This window comes from Sminthopsis crassicaudata, chromosome 5 (genome assembly GCF_048593235.1).
Source record: "Sminthopsis crassicaudata isolate SCR6 chromosome 5, ASM4859323v1, whole genome shotgun sequence".
Lineage (NCBI taxonomy): Eukaryota > Metazoa > Chordata > Mammalia > Dasyuromorphia > Dasyuridae > Sminthopsis > Sminthopsis crassicaudata.
Window position 1 is genome coordinate 191,058,094 of NC_133621.1, and position 17,936 is coordinate 191,076,029.

At 35.9% G+C, this 17,936-nt stretch overlaps 1 protein-coding gene across 1 annotated transcript in view; it reads left to right on the forward strand.

Moving 5' to 3' along the window:
• DUSP16 (dual specificity phosphatase 16) overlaps positions 1-17,725 on the forward strand; it is a 95,404-nt gene extending 77,679 nt beyond the window's left edge. Inside the window, exons 5-7 of the mRNA XM_074269159.1 lie at positions 2,164-2,323; positions 11,262-11,385; positions 13,974-17,725. Coding sequence (XP_074125260.1) covers positions 2,164-2,323; positions 11,262-11,385; positions 13,974-15,141 — 1,452 coding nt within the window. The 3' untranslated portion in view covers positions 15,142-17,725. The remainder of the gene's footprint in view (positions 1-2,163; positions 2,324-11,261; positions 11,386-13,973) is intronic.
• Positions 17,726-17,936: the final 211 nt, after the last annotated feature.

Below are 17,936 nucleotides of genomic sequence, written 5' to 3' on the forward strand. Positions count from 1 at the left end.
TTCCAATAGATGTAGGATAGAAAATGACATCTACATCCAGAGAGAAAACCATGGAGCTTGAATGCAGATCAAAGCATACTATTTTCACCTTTTCCTAAGTTTGTTTTTTCCTTGTAGTTTTTCCCTTTTGTCCTGATTTTTCTTTCATGGAATGACTAATATGGAAAACATGTTTTAAATGATTGAACATGTATAACCTTTGTCAGATTGCTTGCTGTCCTGGAGAGGGGGAGGGGAAGGGAAAGGAAGGAGGGAGGGAGGGAAAAAAAAATTGAAACTCAAAATTTTACAAAAACATCTTTACATATAATTGGAAAAATAAAGTATTATTGAAATTTTAAAAAAAGAACACAACATAAATCAATACATGTGATAATAAATTTTTTCCTTTTCTTCTGCTTTTCTTTTCTCTCATAGTTTTCCCTTTTTGTTCTGATTTTTCTCTCCCAACATGATTCATAATGAAATATGTTTTTTAAAAAATGAATGTACATGTATAACCGGAAAAAAAAGAACAATATCCTATCAGAGATGTGTAAAGGTGGATTAGGCTGCCTTAAAAGAGTGGGATCTCTCTATTTTGTTGTTCAAGGTGACTTGTTTGTTACAATGTAGAGGGAATTATTTTTCAGATACTGGCTGGCTAGGTTGAAGATCCTACGAACAATGGAATTTTGTGATTTAAAAAATCTAGATGGGTTGTGTGCACTAGTTAGTGTATAGATTATCTACACTAATGAGATTACACAACTATCAAAATATTAAAGTGCTAAAAAAAATCCTCACTGTTCCCCTTTCCTTTCCTTACATATAATATACACTAAACAGTTGTCACCCTTCAATATTGCTCCATATGTTTCTGATCAGGTAACACATCAATAATACAAATTCTATATTATATTAACATTTTTATGGTAAAATCAGATTCAATTTTATATCATTTCAACTCAATTAGGAATGTATTGATAATAATGGACATTTGTATGTCAATTTTCAAAGCATTTTATATCCATTGCTTCATTGTTTTTCAGTTGTTTTCAGTCATGTTCAAATGCTTATGACCCCTTTTGGGGTTTTCTTGGCTAAGATACTGGAATGGTTTGCAATGCATTCCCTTCTCTGGGATCATTTTGACAGAGGAGGAAACAGAGGCAAACAGAATTAAGTGCCTTGCTCAGGGTCACACAGCGTAAACACCTGAGGATGAATTTGAACTGAAATCCTCCTGACTTCAGGGTCCATGCTCTATTCACTGTGCCACCTAGATACCCTTCTATTGTCTCATAATGTGTTTTAAATGCAAAAGATTCTTGAAATTTATTGATGAGATGACAGTTATTAACTGAATAAATTGATTGTTGGGTTTCTTTCTCTCATAGACCCTAAATACTTTATATATCACTTGACTGTTTTCACGTATCTATGCAAGTTCCTGTTATGTGGAGTCCTTATAGTATAGTGAAAATGGGAGCCAAGAGTTTAATTTATCCTGGGCAGGCATATACTTCAGCTTAACCTCCAGGAGCTGTTTGGCATGTCTCTTCATTTTTTTCTCTGTACTTAATTTCCCCTATAGTTCTGAGTTATTATTCATTCCAGCCCAAGGATTTTTGTGTTAATAGGAAGCAAGTACAAGTTTTGAGTAAGGCAAATTACATGGTTGGATTTATGCTTTGGGGAGGACCAATTTGGCAGTTTTGTAGAAGGTGGATTGAGGAACTCAGAATATATTTGAAATAATCTCTATCATGATTATGAGATTTTATTAAAAATCCAAGCCAGCAGATTTGTGAAGATCACTCTGAGCTGGAAAGTTATATGGAAACTGAGGATGGAAGTATAACTTAATAATCTGAGGACACACTTAAAGAATTTTTTCCCCTTTACTTCTGTGTGTCTTCAGTGAAAATAATAGACATAATAAATATTTAATCTTGAAAAACACCATTTCAACCTATATTCATTTTTAAAGTGCCATTTTAAGTCTTTTAAGTGCATTTCAGGCTTGAGATTTCACGAATTGAACAAACTCTAATTCAATTATAGAACACAGATAATTATAATTTAAAATTTTTTCTAAGGATAGTTGTGATCATTGCTTTAAACAGCCTTCTTTTAAATTAATCACGTCAGTGAATATCTCTAATTGACGTTCTTGTGTAGGAGCTGATGCAACAGAATGGGATTGGTTATGTATTAAATGCCAGCAATACCTGTCCAAAGCCTGACTTCATCCCTGAATCTCACTTCCTGCGAGTGCCTGTGAATGACAGCTTTTGTGAGAAAATTTTGCCATGGCTAGACAAATCGGTCGATTTCATTGGTAAGTAGCTCAGCTAATATCAACAGACTCTTTGGCATAGATTTTAAGTGGTGGTTGTCTTTCAAAGGGGAAAACAAGAAGGAAAAGCAGTCTATTCTAGGGATTTACAAAGCTTAAAAACCACATGATGCTGCTTACCTCATTATTGGTCAAAGGTTGAACGTGTGAGTGCCACACAAATCCTAGGGGATTGCTTTTGTGATGTGATAGCTAGCTTGACGCTTTCATCAGTGAGAACACTGTGATACTACTTTTCCAAGTACTGGGAGGACGAGGTTGATTTTGGGGGGGTTTTCTTTGCATTATGCTAAAAAATCATCTTTGGGAATTTGAAAAAGAAACTAATGGTAGATAAAAGGAATTTATACATTCATTGAATTAGCTTTAAAATTTAACTTATTAATATATTCAATATACAATTTGATTAATATTAAATTAAAATATGTTAATTTTTAAATTTTATTTTAGCTTTTTTTCCTTCCAAGATGAGCTCAGATTCAGATAAATTATATTACAACAAAAATCACTGCATAACAAGATTTCCAGATTTTTAGAAACAATAAAACTCCAGTTCAATCAAAGAATGTAATTGGTCCCTTTTAGAGATTTTTTTTAAGGGATTTTTTTTTTTTTACCTGTACCATAGTGTTTTCCACTGAGACCAGTGTAGTTTCAAAGCTTTATTGTCTGTGAACCTTACTTGCTGACATGACATTTCTAGAATTGTACTTAGCCTAGGGGTCTAGTTGTTAATAGGCCTGGTGAGTCATGTCTGGAACATGGTCTAGTTCTTAACCTCTAAGTCATCACAAATCAGTTAGAATTCGTTTCTGTAGATTGAAAATTCTTTTCTTTCTTCATATGCATCCATACACACAGACACGCACCTACCGATAGACAGATAGATAGTTTGGAGTTCCAAATTCTTTTTTTCCCTCTACCTTCTAAGATGGTAACAGTCATAAATACAATTATGTAAAACATTTCCAAAAGCACAACAATAAACTTTAAAAAACTACAAACTAAACTTAATGTCCTTTCATGTTTTCTTTGAGGAAATGAGACATCCCTTCAACCTCCCCCCCCCCCCAGCCCCTCCTTTTGGAGAACATGACTATTCTTCAAGCTTTTAAGTTGTTAAATTACCATGAATCTTAATTTTTGTTTAGGGCAGAGGTTCTTAACCTTTTTTTGTTTGTTTAATATTATAATTTAGAATATTAATAGAACAGTCTGGTGAAACCTATGGACCTCTCTCAAATAATGTTTTTAATGCCTAAAATAAAATGTATAGGATTAAAAAGAACCCAAATATATCAAGTTTTCATTTTGTCAAAATATTTTTAATATGCATTCCAAAAAATAAAATAAAATTAGTCTAAAGATCTCATGTTAAGAACCTCTGATTAGTAAAAAGAAGCAAACTAAACCTAACATAGACTTAATGTACCTAAGCAGCATATAGCATGGTATTGTACTTTCTTTGTTACTTTTTAAAAAGTAACTACCTGGCAGGATTGCGGATCCTATTTCCAAACCACTGCTTCAAGAGAATTTGCATTCTTAATTTCAGTATTGAAAAAAATGTTTTGTTGTTACAAGAAAGGGTTGGTTTTTTTTCCAGTTCTGGGCCAAAAATTTCCATCTACCAATCAAAAAGGATTTATTAAACACCTACTACGTTACACAGTGCTATACTCTAAGGATTCAAATAACAAAAAACAAAAAAAAATCCCAACTGTTTGTTGATATATTTTCATTGCTTTATGTGACACTAATCTTATTCTCATTCCCTTCATGTAATTTACAACTTAAAAAAAAAAAAAAAAAAAAAAAAAAAAAAGTCGACTTTTTAAATCCAGCCTGAATTCACTGAATAATTGCTCACCCTTCTCCTTAATTTATGGTGGTTGGTCATGTCCACAGAATGAGTGTAACTCCAGGGTAGGAATATATATCTAAATATAGATATAGCAATAATAAGCCCCATTGCTCTTTTTCACTTTATGAAATTTAAATGTTTGTTGAGGGAAATTTGGGATCTGGCTTATATTAGCTGATATTATAATATAGGACTTTCCAAATTTAATGCAATTTCTAGTATTCAGATGTCAGGTATCATGATTACTTTTCATTATGCATCATTGGGAGGCTGAGTATACCGCATGTAGTGGAAAGAACATTGGGAATTAGGTGGCCCAGATTTCAGGCCTATTTCAACCACAAACTAGGTACGTTATTTAACCTCCTGTATGCAGCTTTCTCATCTATGAAATCATAGGGTTGAGCTAAATGGTCTCTGAGCTAACTCTAACTTGCAGTTGGAATTCTGTGATTATAGAACGTAGAACATTAATATATCTGTGTGTCTAAGTTCATATGCATGTTTATACACATGTAAACATATAGTTACATGTTTCTATATGTAAATGTATGTAAGAAAAGCATGATTTAATTATATTTATAATTAAGTTTATAATTTTATAATTTCATAATTAAGTATTATAAAGTATAATTTTATAAAATTATACCTTATGAAGTATAATTTTATAATTATTTCACTGAGAAAATTGAGATCTAGCACTTGCCCCCTCCCCTTTTCACTTCAGACATTCACTGCAGTCTCTGCAGTATTACATTTTTTTTACCTGATCCTGTTCTTCCCTTTTAACTACTTTATCCTTTTTAGCTTCTTTTTTATGCCTCAATTCTCCAATGGTTTTTCTCTCCCACTTTCATTTCTTTTGTTTTTATCAAAAAAGGAGAGAACTCAAGAACATCAAGTGGATCCCTACTACTTATCATATAAAATCTAAAATTCTCAACTTAATGTTCAAGATCTTTCGACAGCTACTCAGAACTTTTGCAAATTATTTCTTCCCAACATGGCCTTTTTGCACCAGCCAAACTCTCAAGTTCTGCCTATTCCTCCATTACTATGTCTTTTGCACTAAGCTCTTTCTTCTCTGCTAGTCAATATTGACCTCTTTTTTAAAGTACCCTTTCTCAAATAACCCCATTTTACTCTGATGATTAATTAACTGATGATTAACTATCAACCAGTTAATACTGTATACCTTAACTAACACCTGCATGTTCAATTAGGCTCTTTATCACTTCAAGAGAAGTGTAAAAGATAGCCTATAATCCACAAGGAATTTATAATTTGGACATGGAGTCATAGACAGCAGAGCTAAAAAGGGACCTTAGAGATTTGCTATTTTAAAATTCCTTATTTGCTTATGGGGTAAGTAGTTGGTACAGTAATGAGTGAACTCATCAGTTCAAATCTGGCCTTTGACGCTTAGTAGCTGAGCAAGTCATCCTATTTGCCTGTTTCCTCATATGCAAAATGAACTGGAAAAAAGAAATGGCAATACAGTCACATATCTTTGCCAAGAAAACTACAAACAGGGACAGTGAAGGCTAAAACAATTGAACAACAAAAAAATTTCATAGATGAAGAAACTGAGAGCTTAAGAAATAAAGATTTGTCCAAGATCATAAAGGTTGAGAAGATGAGAGTTAAACACAAGAAACAAGAAAAGAACAATCTAAGAGAAGTATGTAATTTGAGCATAAAGGTTGAAAAGGAAAAGAAGAGTATTAGCTAGAAGAGTGTGAGAAAATATCATAGCAGCAGGAGGCTGGGTGTGTTGGGAGAGGGATGTTTCTAAATACGCGCACACACACACACACACACACACACACACACACACACACACACTACTTTATACTTGTCTTATTTTGCTTTGTTGTCATTTTGCGGTTGTTTTTTAATGTATAAGCTTGGTATTTCCAACAAATTTTAAACCTTTTTTTTTTAATTAAAGTTTTTTATTTTCAAAATATATTTCAACATTCATCCTTGCAAAACCTTGTGCTCCAAATAAATTATAAACTTCTTAAGGATATTCTATTTCTTCTCACGACCCATATCTAAAACTATATATTATACTTATGAAGAATTCAATAAAATGTATTCTTTATGTCCACAGAGGATGGATATCATGTCCTTATCTACAGAAGCTCTTAAAAGCATTTTTTTTTTCTCTTTTGCACTTCTGAACCTTGCTATGATATCTTGAGGTTTACTGATTCGATTTCTTTCTTAAGGACCAGGCCTTAAACCAAAACCAATCTGATTCTCAGTGGTCACCTAGGCCAAACTAGGTCATGGTTTGGGTTCTGATTACTCAGATTGAATGCAAGTAGTAATCATTCCTTCTTTTACCAGAAACCCTGAGGGTCTTTCCCTTCCCGATTTATTTGTTTGTTTAGATTTTTTTTTTTTTTTTTTTTTTTGATTAGGTAAAAAAGGAGATTCTGTGACTTACTTGTGACCTAGCCTTAATCACTGAATGGGTATGGCCTCAGTTAAACTGAGGCCTGTTGAAGACCTTAGCTTAAAAAGGCAAAGGTCTCGGGGGCAGCTAGGTGGCGCAGTGGATAGAGCACCAGCCTTGAATTCAGGAGGACCCAAGTTCAAATCGGTCTCAGACACTTAACACTTCTTAGCTGTGTGACCCTGGGCAAGTCACTTAACCCCAGCCTCAAAAAACAAATAAAATAAAAAAAAATAAAAGGCGAAGGTCTCTCATTGCATCCAGGACCATCTCCTGGTCTACATGCGGCCCTGGACCCAGATGGCCCTGAAGGGTAAAGCAAGGCAGGTGACCTTGTGCAACCTTCCCTCCCTTAAATCCAATTCACTTGCATGTGACTGACTTCCCTGAAGGGAACAAAGCACAAGCAACAACAAATGTTGTGTTGAATAATGAATAAATTGATTTTAGTGCTTACAGATAAGCAGCCAAAATAGATATGTTTGTTTGTTCATTTGTTTTTTAGCCTTGTGAATTCATTATCCCTCTTCTTTTTGGGTCATTCAGTGTTATACAAATGTGGTCTATGGGACTTTTAAAATTCAAGATGGCAGGAGGGAGGAGAGATTCTGAATGGCTCAGTAGGTTGGTAAATTTTAAGTTCTTTAGATTTCCCCTTCAAACAGAACAAATTTGCACCTCAGGGTAAGCACACAAAGACTTGGGACCTAACAGAGGTCCTTCTGATACAATGTGAAAAGACCTGAAGAAAGACCCAGGCTAGCTATGGAACTGATTAGGAAGGACAGGCCCAGCTGTGCTCAGGGATTCAACCCTGGGCAAGAAGAAAGCAGTCCACCTTTGAGCAAAGCAGTGGGGTAGGGATGCTGCTGGCTGCGAGCACTTGCTAGAGGGAGTAGCTCTTGGTTTGAGGTGCTAGGTCAGAGGGGAGAGTTGAAATGAAGCTAGAGGTACCATTCTCTTACCCCATTATTAGAGGTGCTTATAGTAATACTTATCATCAAAAAAAAAAAAGAAAAAAAAAAGAAAAGAAATGAACAGGAAAAGAAGAAAAAACCCCACCATAGAAACTTACCATGGGAATAGGGAAAACTGGGATTCATCTTCAGAGGATACTGAAGTAAAAAAAGTTTTTAACCCAAAGAGTCACATGAAATGGCTCCCTGCCCAGAGAAAATTTATAGAATTCAAAAGAGAATATTAAAAATCTAATGAGAGACATTGAGGAAAAACTAAATAAAATACAATAAAAATCATCCAAAAACAAAAACAAAAAACCAAGAAGATGGGGGGGGAAAGTTAACCAATGAAAAAAGGAGATACAAAGTCTTAAAGATAAAAATAATTCTTTGAAAATTGAAACTGGGCAAGGGAAAGTCAGTGAAGCTATAAGAAACCAAGAAATAACAAAACAGAATATAAATAATGACAAAATAGAACAGAATGTGAAACATAAGAAAAACAATTCATCTGGAGACTAGATCAAGAAGGGAAAATGAATAACTGGACTATCTGAAAGCTGTGGTCAAAAAAAAGAACTTTGACACAATAATGAAAGAAATAATCCAAGAAAATTATCCCAGCATGATAAAACATGAAAGTAGAAATAGAAAAAAAAATCTACCAATCACCACCTCAAAGAGGTTCTTTGTGGATAACACATAGGAATATTGCCAAATTTTGAAACCCCCAGAATAAAGAGAAAATCTTGCAAGGAACAAGAAAAAAAATTCAAATACACTGGAGCTACAATTAAAATTATACAAGACTTATCAGCCACCACAATAAAAGAAGGCAGGTCCCGGAGTCATATCTACTGGCAACCAAAAGAACTTGACCTGTGGCCAAAAATATATCCAGCAAAATTATCCCTTAATGTTAAATGAAAAAAATAAAGGACATTCCATATGAAAAAGTGCTCTTAATCACTATTAATCAGAGAAAAGCAAATTAAGACAACTCTGAGGTACCACTATACACCTGTCAGATGACGGGAAAAGAAAATGACAAAAGTTGGAGGGGATGTGGGAAAACTGGGACACTGATACATTTTTGGTGGAGTTGTGAACTGATTCAACCATTCTGGAGAGCAATTTGGAACTGTGCACAAAAAGTTATGAAACTGTACATAACCTTTGATCCAGCAGAGTTTCTACTGGGCTTATATCCTAAAGAAAGGAAACGGACCTGTATATGCAAAAATATTTGTGGCAGCTCTTTTTTGTAGTGGCCAGAAACTGGAAGTGAGTGGATGCCCATCAGTTGGAGAATGGCTGAATACGTTACGGTGTATGAATATTATGGGATATTATTGTTCTGTAAGAAGTGATCAGCAGGATAATTTTAGAAAGGCCTGGAGAGACTTGTATAAAGTGATACTAAGTGACCTGAGCAGAACTAGGAGATCATTGTACTTGGCAATTCCAAGATTATACAACAAGCAGTTTTAATGGACATGGCTTTTTTCAACAGCAAGGTGATTTAGGCCAGTTCCAAAGTTCTTGTGATGAAGAGAGCCATCTGCACACAGAGAGAACTGGGGGACTGAGTGTGAGTCACCACATAGTATTTTTTTGTTGTTGTTTGCTTCCTTTTTTTTTCTTTCTCATTTTTTTACTTTTTGATCTGATTTTTCTTGTGCAGCATGATAGTTGTGGAAATATATATAGAAAAATTGTACATGTTTAACATATATAGGATTGCTTGCCATCTCAGGGAGGGAAAAAACTTGGAACACAAGGTTTTGCAAGGGTGAATGTTGAAAATTATCCATGCATATGTTTTGAAAATAAAAAACTTTAATAAAAAATGAACATTCAATGATCTTGGAGATTTTTTGAGACTTTCTTTCAACCAAACCTGAACTCAATAGAAAATTTAACATATAAGAACCAATATATTTCAAGATCAATTTCAAAGAATTTAACATGGACAAATTCTTTGTTTTTTAACATGGAAATGTATGCCATATGTTCAAGATTGACATCAACAATTGGATAGCTCAAAATAAAGATTGGGACAGAGTTAAAATAGGAATTATGTTATACAAATGAGGAGCAGAGGAAGAATAGATGCAGACATATTAGGGAGGGAGGAGTGTTCGTAATTGGGAAAACCTGCTCACATGGATTAAATAGGCATATATATATATATATACACCACATATGTATATGAAGGTATAACACCCTCCAACATTTATAAAGAAATAAGGGGGAAAGGATGGAGAAGAAGAAAAGCAAAGAGTGGGGGGAAGAAGACAAGGGAGGGATCCATATGTAGGGGGAAGTTAAGCAATAACAAAGCAAGTTAAGGAGCAGAATCAAAGCAAAGAATGAACAGGGATAGGAAAAATATGTATGGGAGTAAGGAGGGGAAGTGTATATATGTAAACATAAATATATCCTTCTTAACTATAGCCTGCTTGGGGGAGGTGGGGAGGATGAAAGAGGAAAAAAAGAATAAGGTTAAAAAAAGGTATGCAGCAGAGAACAAAAGAATAACCTACAAGGAAGCAAAGAAAAGATGGATACTCATGAATAATTTTTTCTATTATTATTTATCCTTTCTTGAATTGGCAATTTATTATTATAATTTTTTGAATCCTCCCTGATATTCTGCTGGGCACATGACAGTGTTTTGTTTTGTTTTCCTTTTACTTTGTTTTGTTTTGTTTTTTTTTAATAAAATAAATTTAAAGTATTTTTTTTTTTTTAATCGAGATGATCACCCATTAAGTGTAATATCCACTAAAACCTAAGTAAAGAGGGTGACAATTCTATTCCTTGGCAGTCAATACTAGAAATGAAACCTGCTTTTAATTTTGCTGATTTGGGATTGTGTCTAATACTTTACATAAAATGTAAATTGCTTTAAGTCTAAACAGCATAACTGTATCATTCATAATACCTTCCTCATGAAAACATGGTTTAATATTGATCATTTACATAAAGAAATGTTTTAAGCCTTAGATATTCCAGCAATAGAATTCAAAGTTCTTGCTCCTGATACTGCAGTGCAAATGGAAGACTGTTGTGATAACATAGTAACTTTACTTTCCTACTAAACTCCCAAAGCGGAGGCGGGGGAGAAAAAGGGGGGTGTCTTCCACTTATTGTTACCAGTGACATATACTATATATATTTTTTGTTGAAATTGTTAAACAGAACAAAACTACTTAAAAACACTATGGAAAAGTAGATAAACAGACTTAAAGATGAATTCTTTTTTAAGTTTTCAAGAATTTACTACATAATGAAATGATTCTCAAACCAATCTTTTCAGGTTTGTGCCAACATATTCAAGTTGATGGCCTTAATTTCATGACATAAACATGATAAAATTAGAGGATATTTAAATGGATTTAGGAAGAATTTCATAATCATCCTCTGAGATTGTGGCGGGTAGAACGGCATGGGGACAAAAACAATAGGATTGGGAACCATTAGGCAAAAACACTAAAATAGGGAAACAGATAAGCGGGATTGTAAATCAAATCATTTAACTCTTCTGAAGTCTTCTGTTTTCTTATTAAAATGATGCTTATTGCAAAAAGCCTTTGTGAGTGACATTTCTTGAATGTGATTCTTGTTTAGAGAAAGCAAAAGCCTCTAATGGATGTGTGCTGGTACACTGCTTGGCTGGAATTTCTCGCTCTGCCACAATTGCTATTGCCTACATTATGAAGAGGATGGATATGTCCTTAGATGAAGCCTACAGGTAAGGATAGAGAACTGACTTCATCTTGGGGAGAAGGGAGAGAATAAACATCTTAAGTACCTAATATGCGCTAGGTGCAGTGCTAAGCACTTTTTGCATATATTATCTCATTTGATTCTCACAACAACACTGGGATTTAGGGGCTATTAGCGTCCCTATTTTACAGGTGAAGGAATTTAGGCAAACTGTTATGTTATTTATCCAGGGTTATACAACTAATAAGTGTCGCAGCCTGGATTTAAATGCAGATCTTCCTGATTCCAGATCTGGATCTGTATCCATGGTACCATCAGCTGCCTTGCTTATGGATTCTTGTGTTGGTAGTCTATGAAAAATAAAAGAATGAAGTAGAAAGGTCAGAAATTTTCAAGTCAAAGGCCTAAGGTACCCTTCAGTAACTGAACTTCATCACATCCCAATCTACTACCTCAGAGCCTGATTGTAAACATAAAAGCCCTATACAAAGGGGAGCGATGACTAAATGAAGTGAAATACAAATGCTTCTCCATCAATAGTCACTTCATTGGATCTATAATGTCAATGTCATAAGTATTTTCTCTATTAATACAGAACATCCACAACTTGTGAACATTTGTACTGCTCTTGTCCATGTGATTTGATTGAGTTTCCCTGGGTGACTGTCCAACACGGAAGGACCCTCCTTTAGATCACTTTATGTTATATGACTACCACTGAATGGACTTTTACTAACTAGAATAATATGAGCTGTGATCCTTTGAACAATGCTCTTTACTACTTGCTTTGGATTTAAATATGAGCTTTCAAAAACTGGGAAAGATGCCATTTTTGTTACTAAGTATTCATTCAACATTAACTCATTTCCAGTAAAATTTAATACATTTCAGACAAATTAAATCATCCATTGTTACTCCAGTTTATTTCTTACTCAAATTATGGGAAGATATAATTTTTTCATCTATTAAAATCAACATTGGCATGTATGTGATCAACTGCTCACGATTCATCCTTTCCTTGACATCTGATATGACTCCCTTTCTATAAGAGATGAGAAACCACCTTTTGAGCAGTTTTCAGAATATAAAGATTGAATTATATACCTAAATGCTGAACCTCTGAGGGGCATGCACTCTAGTTTTTGCCAGCAACACAGTAGTTGTTCAGAGTTTGTTTACTGATAATTTATCTTTTTGATCTGCTCTCTGCCACTTCATTCAAAATGTAGGGCAAGGAAAGGAAGGTTACCACCAATCTCTTAGCAGGGAGTGAGTAGTGGGTAAAGTTGGAAGCTCTGATCCCATAGGTACTGTGACTGGATTTTGATTAGATAAAGACCCTTATCTAGCATCTAGGCAGGCATAAGTTGTTGGCAATTCAGTCCTTTCTTGTCAACTGAAACATTTAAACAACCATCAATGGAGAAAGCACAGAGTCAACATCCTCCTATTTCTTTCTGTATCCTGTTTTGAACCATTTATGGAAGCCAACAAAATAAATTCTGTTATCTCAACTTGAGTTGCTAAATTATTTGGATTTCTCTCTTCATACTTAAATTAATGTTCAACCAATTGCTTGGATCTCTTCATTTTAAACTATTTTATTTCAGAGGGATTGTTTTTCCTTAGTTTTCTCTATTCAAAAAGCAAATTATATATTAACTTTTGAAGAAACTGCAACTCTTCTGACATAAAAAGGCCATGAAGAGATTTTGATAGCTTCTCTGAGTTTTTTTACTGCTATGGATGCTTCTCTTCCCTTCCCTTGTCACTGGTTTTATCCTTTTGGCCAACTTGGTTTTAGTCAGGATTTTCTGTGGAAAGGCTTAAATCTAGCACTCATTCACAAACTTTGTCATCTAGTCGCCTTGAACATCTTTTTCTCTAATTAAAATCTTGAACTTTGTTAAAAGGCCTTGAAGACATGATTGTAGCATCCTGATGAGTCACACAGTGAAATGGAAGCATTAGTGAGCCTCTGCCACAGCCAAATGTGTCAATGGTGTATAAGCTCTCTGAACCTTCTGGTGCTCCTAATCTGAGCCTTGATGGTGAGACCAATTTCGGCACCTCTAACATCAGTTCCTATGTTAAATTACCATTCTTTGAAAATAATTCTTCTGGAATTGCACATGTTTAACATATGTTGGATTACTTGTCATCTAGGGAAGGGGGTGAAAGAAAGGGAGGGAAAATTTTGGAACACAAGGGTTTTCAAAGGTGAATTGAAAATCATCCATGCATATGTTTTGAAAATAAAAAGCTTTAATAAAAAAAGAAAGAAAAGAAAAGAATTTTTTTGGCACAATAGTTTAAAGGGACTGGGTACTCTGCCTATTGCATGGAAAGGCACCATAATGTCTAGTATCAACCATTTTTATCACTCTACTCTTGCCTGTTAATGTGTTGGAGATTTTCCTGTGAAGAGGAATGTTCTTTAGGCTGAAGTTTCTCCATTAATGTTTAATCTATTTTAGTTTCCAAAGTTGTCATCCACAGAGTTTCATGTTGATTTGGCTGAAGTGTTTCCCAAGATTTTCATTCCTGCTACTATGTTTAAAAGGAAAAATAAAAGTTTAAAAAAAGTTTAACATTTTTCCTTCTATCCATCAGATTTGTGAAAGAAAAGAGGCCAACGATTTCTCCAAACTTCAATTTTCTGGGCCAACTGCTAGACTATGAGAAAAAGATTAAGAACCAGACTGGCGCACTGGGTACAAAAAGCAAGCTTAAACTTCTGCACTTGGAGAAAGCCAGTGAATTTGTTGCCACCGCTTCAGAAGGAGCACAAAACAGTGAACCCTCCCTTAGTGCCCACTCTGCTACCTCAGACACAGTGGGGCAGAGGCCCGGGCACCATGTGAGTCTTCCAGGCATGCAGCTAGCGTCCTTTGAGGACAGTCCATTGGTACAAGGAATCAACGGACTCCACATGTCTTCAGACACACTAGAAGACAGCAACAAACTCAAGCGTTCCTTCTCTCTAGACATCAAATCAGTTTCATACTCCTCCAGTATGGCGGCATCTTTACATAGCTTTCCTTCCTCTGAGGATGCTCTGGAATACTACAAAACCTCTAGTGCTTTGGAGGGAAGCAGTAAACTGTGCCAGTTCTCTCCAGTTCAGGAAGTGTCTGAGCAGACTCCAGAGACCAGTCCGGACAAGGAGGAAGCTTCCATCCCCAAGAAGACCCAGTCTACTTGGCAGTCAGAAAGCCAGACCAAGAGGTTGCACCCCGGAAGAACCAACAGTGGAAATGGTGCCCAAAGGCCCCTCCTGTCCCCGCTACACCGAAGCGGGAGCGTGGAGGACAACTACCGCACCAATTTCCTGTTTGGCCTTTCTACAAGCCAACAGCATCTGGCCAAGTCCGCTGCCGGGCTGGGTCTCAAGGGCTGGCACTCAGACATCTTGGCTCCCCAAGCTTCCACCCCTTCCTTAACTAATAGCTGGTACTTTGCCACCGAGTCCTCTCACTTCTACTCGACTTCTGCCATTTACGGGGGCAGCTCCAGGTACTCCGCCTATAGCTGTAGCCAGCTGCCTACTTGCAGTGACCAGGCCTTTTCAGTACGCAGGCGGCAGAAGCCGAGTGACCGGGCCGACTCGCGGCGGAGCTGGCACGAGGAGAGCCCTTTTGAAAAGCAGCTGAAACGCAGAAGCTGCCAGATGGAATTTGGAGAGAGCATAATGTCAGAGAACAGGTCACGGGAAGAACTAGGAAAAGTAGGCAGCCAGTCAAGCTTTTCAGGTAGTATGGAAATCATTGAAGTATCCTGAGACAACAAGGACACGTGGACTTTGGAGATTTTTATCTTCCTGTTTAATGAAAACAAAAGAAATTCCCTGTAAATCTGAAATATATGTATGGACATAGATATTTTTGGAAAGTGGGGCTTTGGTGTAAAAGCTGTTTTCTCTTACTCTAATGTCTACATGTGGGAGAGCAGCTAATTTTTCTCCCAGTTAAAAGTGGAAGGGCAGATGTTTAAGATTTTTTTTCCCCTGGACAGATGAAGCAGTCGTATGCGATAAATTGCACATCCTCTTGTTCTTATAAAAGAAAGCTTTATTGGTAATAGAGGACAGCACCATTTCCAAGTTGTGCTACTAATAATTCTCAAAAGTTAGTCCTTACCCAATTCTTTCATAGTGCACCTTAGCCCTGAAACTGAGCCAGCTTTTGGGTCAGGCGGGTTGACCCTCTTAGGGACAGAAACATAGTCGTGAATCCAAAAGAAAGAACTCACTGCAGCAGAGGCCCATCTGAATGAACATCAAAGCACATTCAGTAAACCCAGTGACAGAAAATATCATTCTAATGGACAGACCATTAGATGATTTCCAAGAGCTGCTTTATAAAGAGCAAAAACTAAGTACCTCAGATAATACAATTAGGGCTTTTACTGCTACCCATTTCTGGTAGCTGGTTTTGTAAGCATTGTGAATAAGTAGTTAGCTAGTCATAATTTTAAGGGCAATTTAAGCTGTCTATGCACAAATTTCCAGTTGGGCCTAGATGAAAGTGGGTTTAAAAAAAAAAAAAAAGGTTTTATTCTCTGGCTTGGGAAGGAAAAGACTGAAAACCATTTTGTAGTTCATTTAAATAGCTAGGAATCAGGCACTCTGATTTAAACAACAAATGGGTGGTTAGCCAAGTCAACATCCATCCAGCAGATCAAAATGGAATTTTAAAATATGAGATCACTAACCATTGTGTTTTCTGTAAAACCAAAAGTATGTTTGGTGGCAACAGCAACGGCTCAGGTGTTCTAGGCCTAGCAGCACGTTTTCCACTGCTCTTAATATGAGTTTAATCACTGTGTAACCAGACGACATTTTTTTTTTTTTTTAAACAGGAAAGCCAGACAAAAGAGGGAGAAAATCTATGGAAGGATTTAATGGGAAGAAAAAGGGCGGAAGGAAAAGGAGAATATATCTGTTTCCCTGGCAGCATTTCTTTTTTTGGTATATGTTCCATCTGGGAAAATGTAGTATTCTCCTAACAGTGGTGCCATAGCTGATGGCCATCCCCAAGCAATTCTCAAAAACAAATACCCTTGTTATTTTGGTAGCTTGGGGCAAGAAAAAAAGAGTACTCAGTCCTGAGCTGTAATCACTGTATGGCCAATCACTCAAGGCAGCTGAAAATTTAAAGTGATTATGGCAGGTATGTAAGGGATATCACTTATTTACTTTTAAACTTTTTAAGCTTGAGTCTTGTCAACTACAATGTGGTCCTCATTTGAAGCCTTAATTCATGTCAGCAACTTGGGTTTTTTGTTTTGTTTTGTTTTGTTTTTGTTTGTTATTTTTATCCTCTTCAAGGGTAGCTAGTTGCTGACTCCAATCTCAGGTTTTTTATATGGTGAGAAATGGACAGGTCTTTTTTGACCAGGATGTGACTTACATTTCCTGTGGTGATTGCAAAAATCCAGCACAGAACGGAACGATTTGAAGATGATTGAACTTGATTACGATGAGTGTGAGGGTTTCATAAGTGCAAGTAGTGACCCAGTTGTTGCATATGAATGAAATGCAGGTAGAGAGGGAATAAACTGCTCAGTGTGCCACTTGGTTTCTGTATATGCAGAGTTCGAATGTTTGACATAGACCCATTCTCAAGGTTTTACACAGACAGACGTTCTGAATGTGTACTATTACTGTTCTCTTGATACATATCAACTATTAAACTGCTCATTATTCAAGTTGATGAATGGACACAAATCATTCATTGATGTGAATAATATGTACATGTGGACAATCAGTGTCCAAATCCCAGTCTCAACTGTCAGACTTCTTAAATGTTAATAGTTTCAACCTTACGGACTTTTCACGAAGGTTTGTACTACTTTATATCTTAACAACAACAAAAATATATCAGCAGAAACCCAAATCACAGACCTCTCCCTGGGGTTTCTCTTCATGAAGCTCTGAAATGGTGTCACACCATAACCGACAGGCCTAATAGCTAATATCACATCATCAGCTCTTCAGCATTGAAAGTATGGCCTTCTGCACCACTCAGACAACTCTGGGTGGCCTGGTTGGTACTCGCACTCAAGAATCCATTCTTAGGATAAGCCTTAGAGCCTATTTAGTGCTACACAGGATGGTGATTAAAAATAAAACAAAATCAAAACAACAAAAAACGACCAACTAGAATTCTATGAGAAATGCTGGAAATGGTGTTAGGACATTTGTTAGGTGGATCGAATGTGTACATTGTGTACATGAATCTGAATATAATATTCATTGGGTGTAAGGCAAGCTACATGGTTAAAAATTGTGCATTTCTCACTTTGTGTCATGAACATTATTGTATGTTAATATGATGAATAAAATCAGAATTGGTACCTGTTTATATGTAAAGTCAAAGAAGGGAGTTCTTTTCACAGCAATCTTTCCTATGTGTTGTACACAAGGGCTGAGTCACATCATGTGGCTTCAAAGCCTTCCAACAGCTTCCAGGTCAGTGTCTTCAAGAATCATTTTCAAATAGCTGCTATCTACATAAAAATCAATGTGAATGAGAATAAGCTCTCTTCAAGTGTAAAGGGACAATGGTTTAAAAA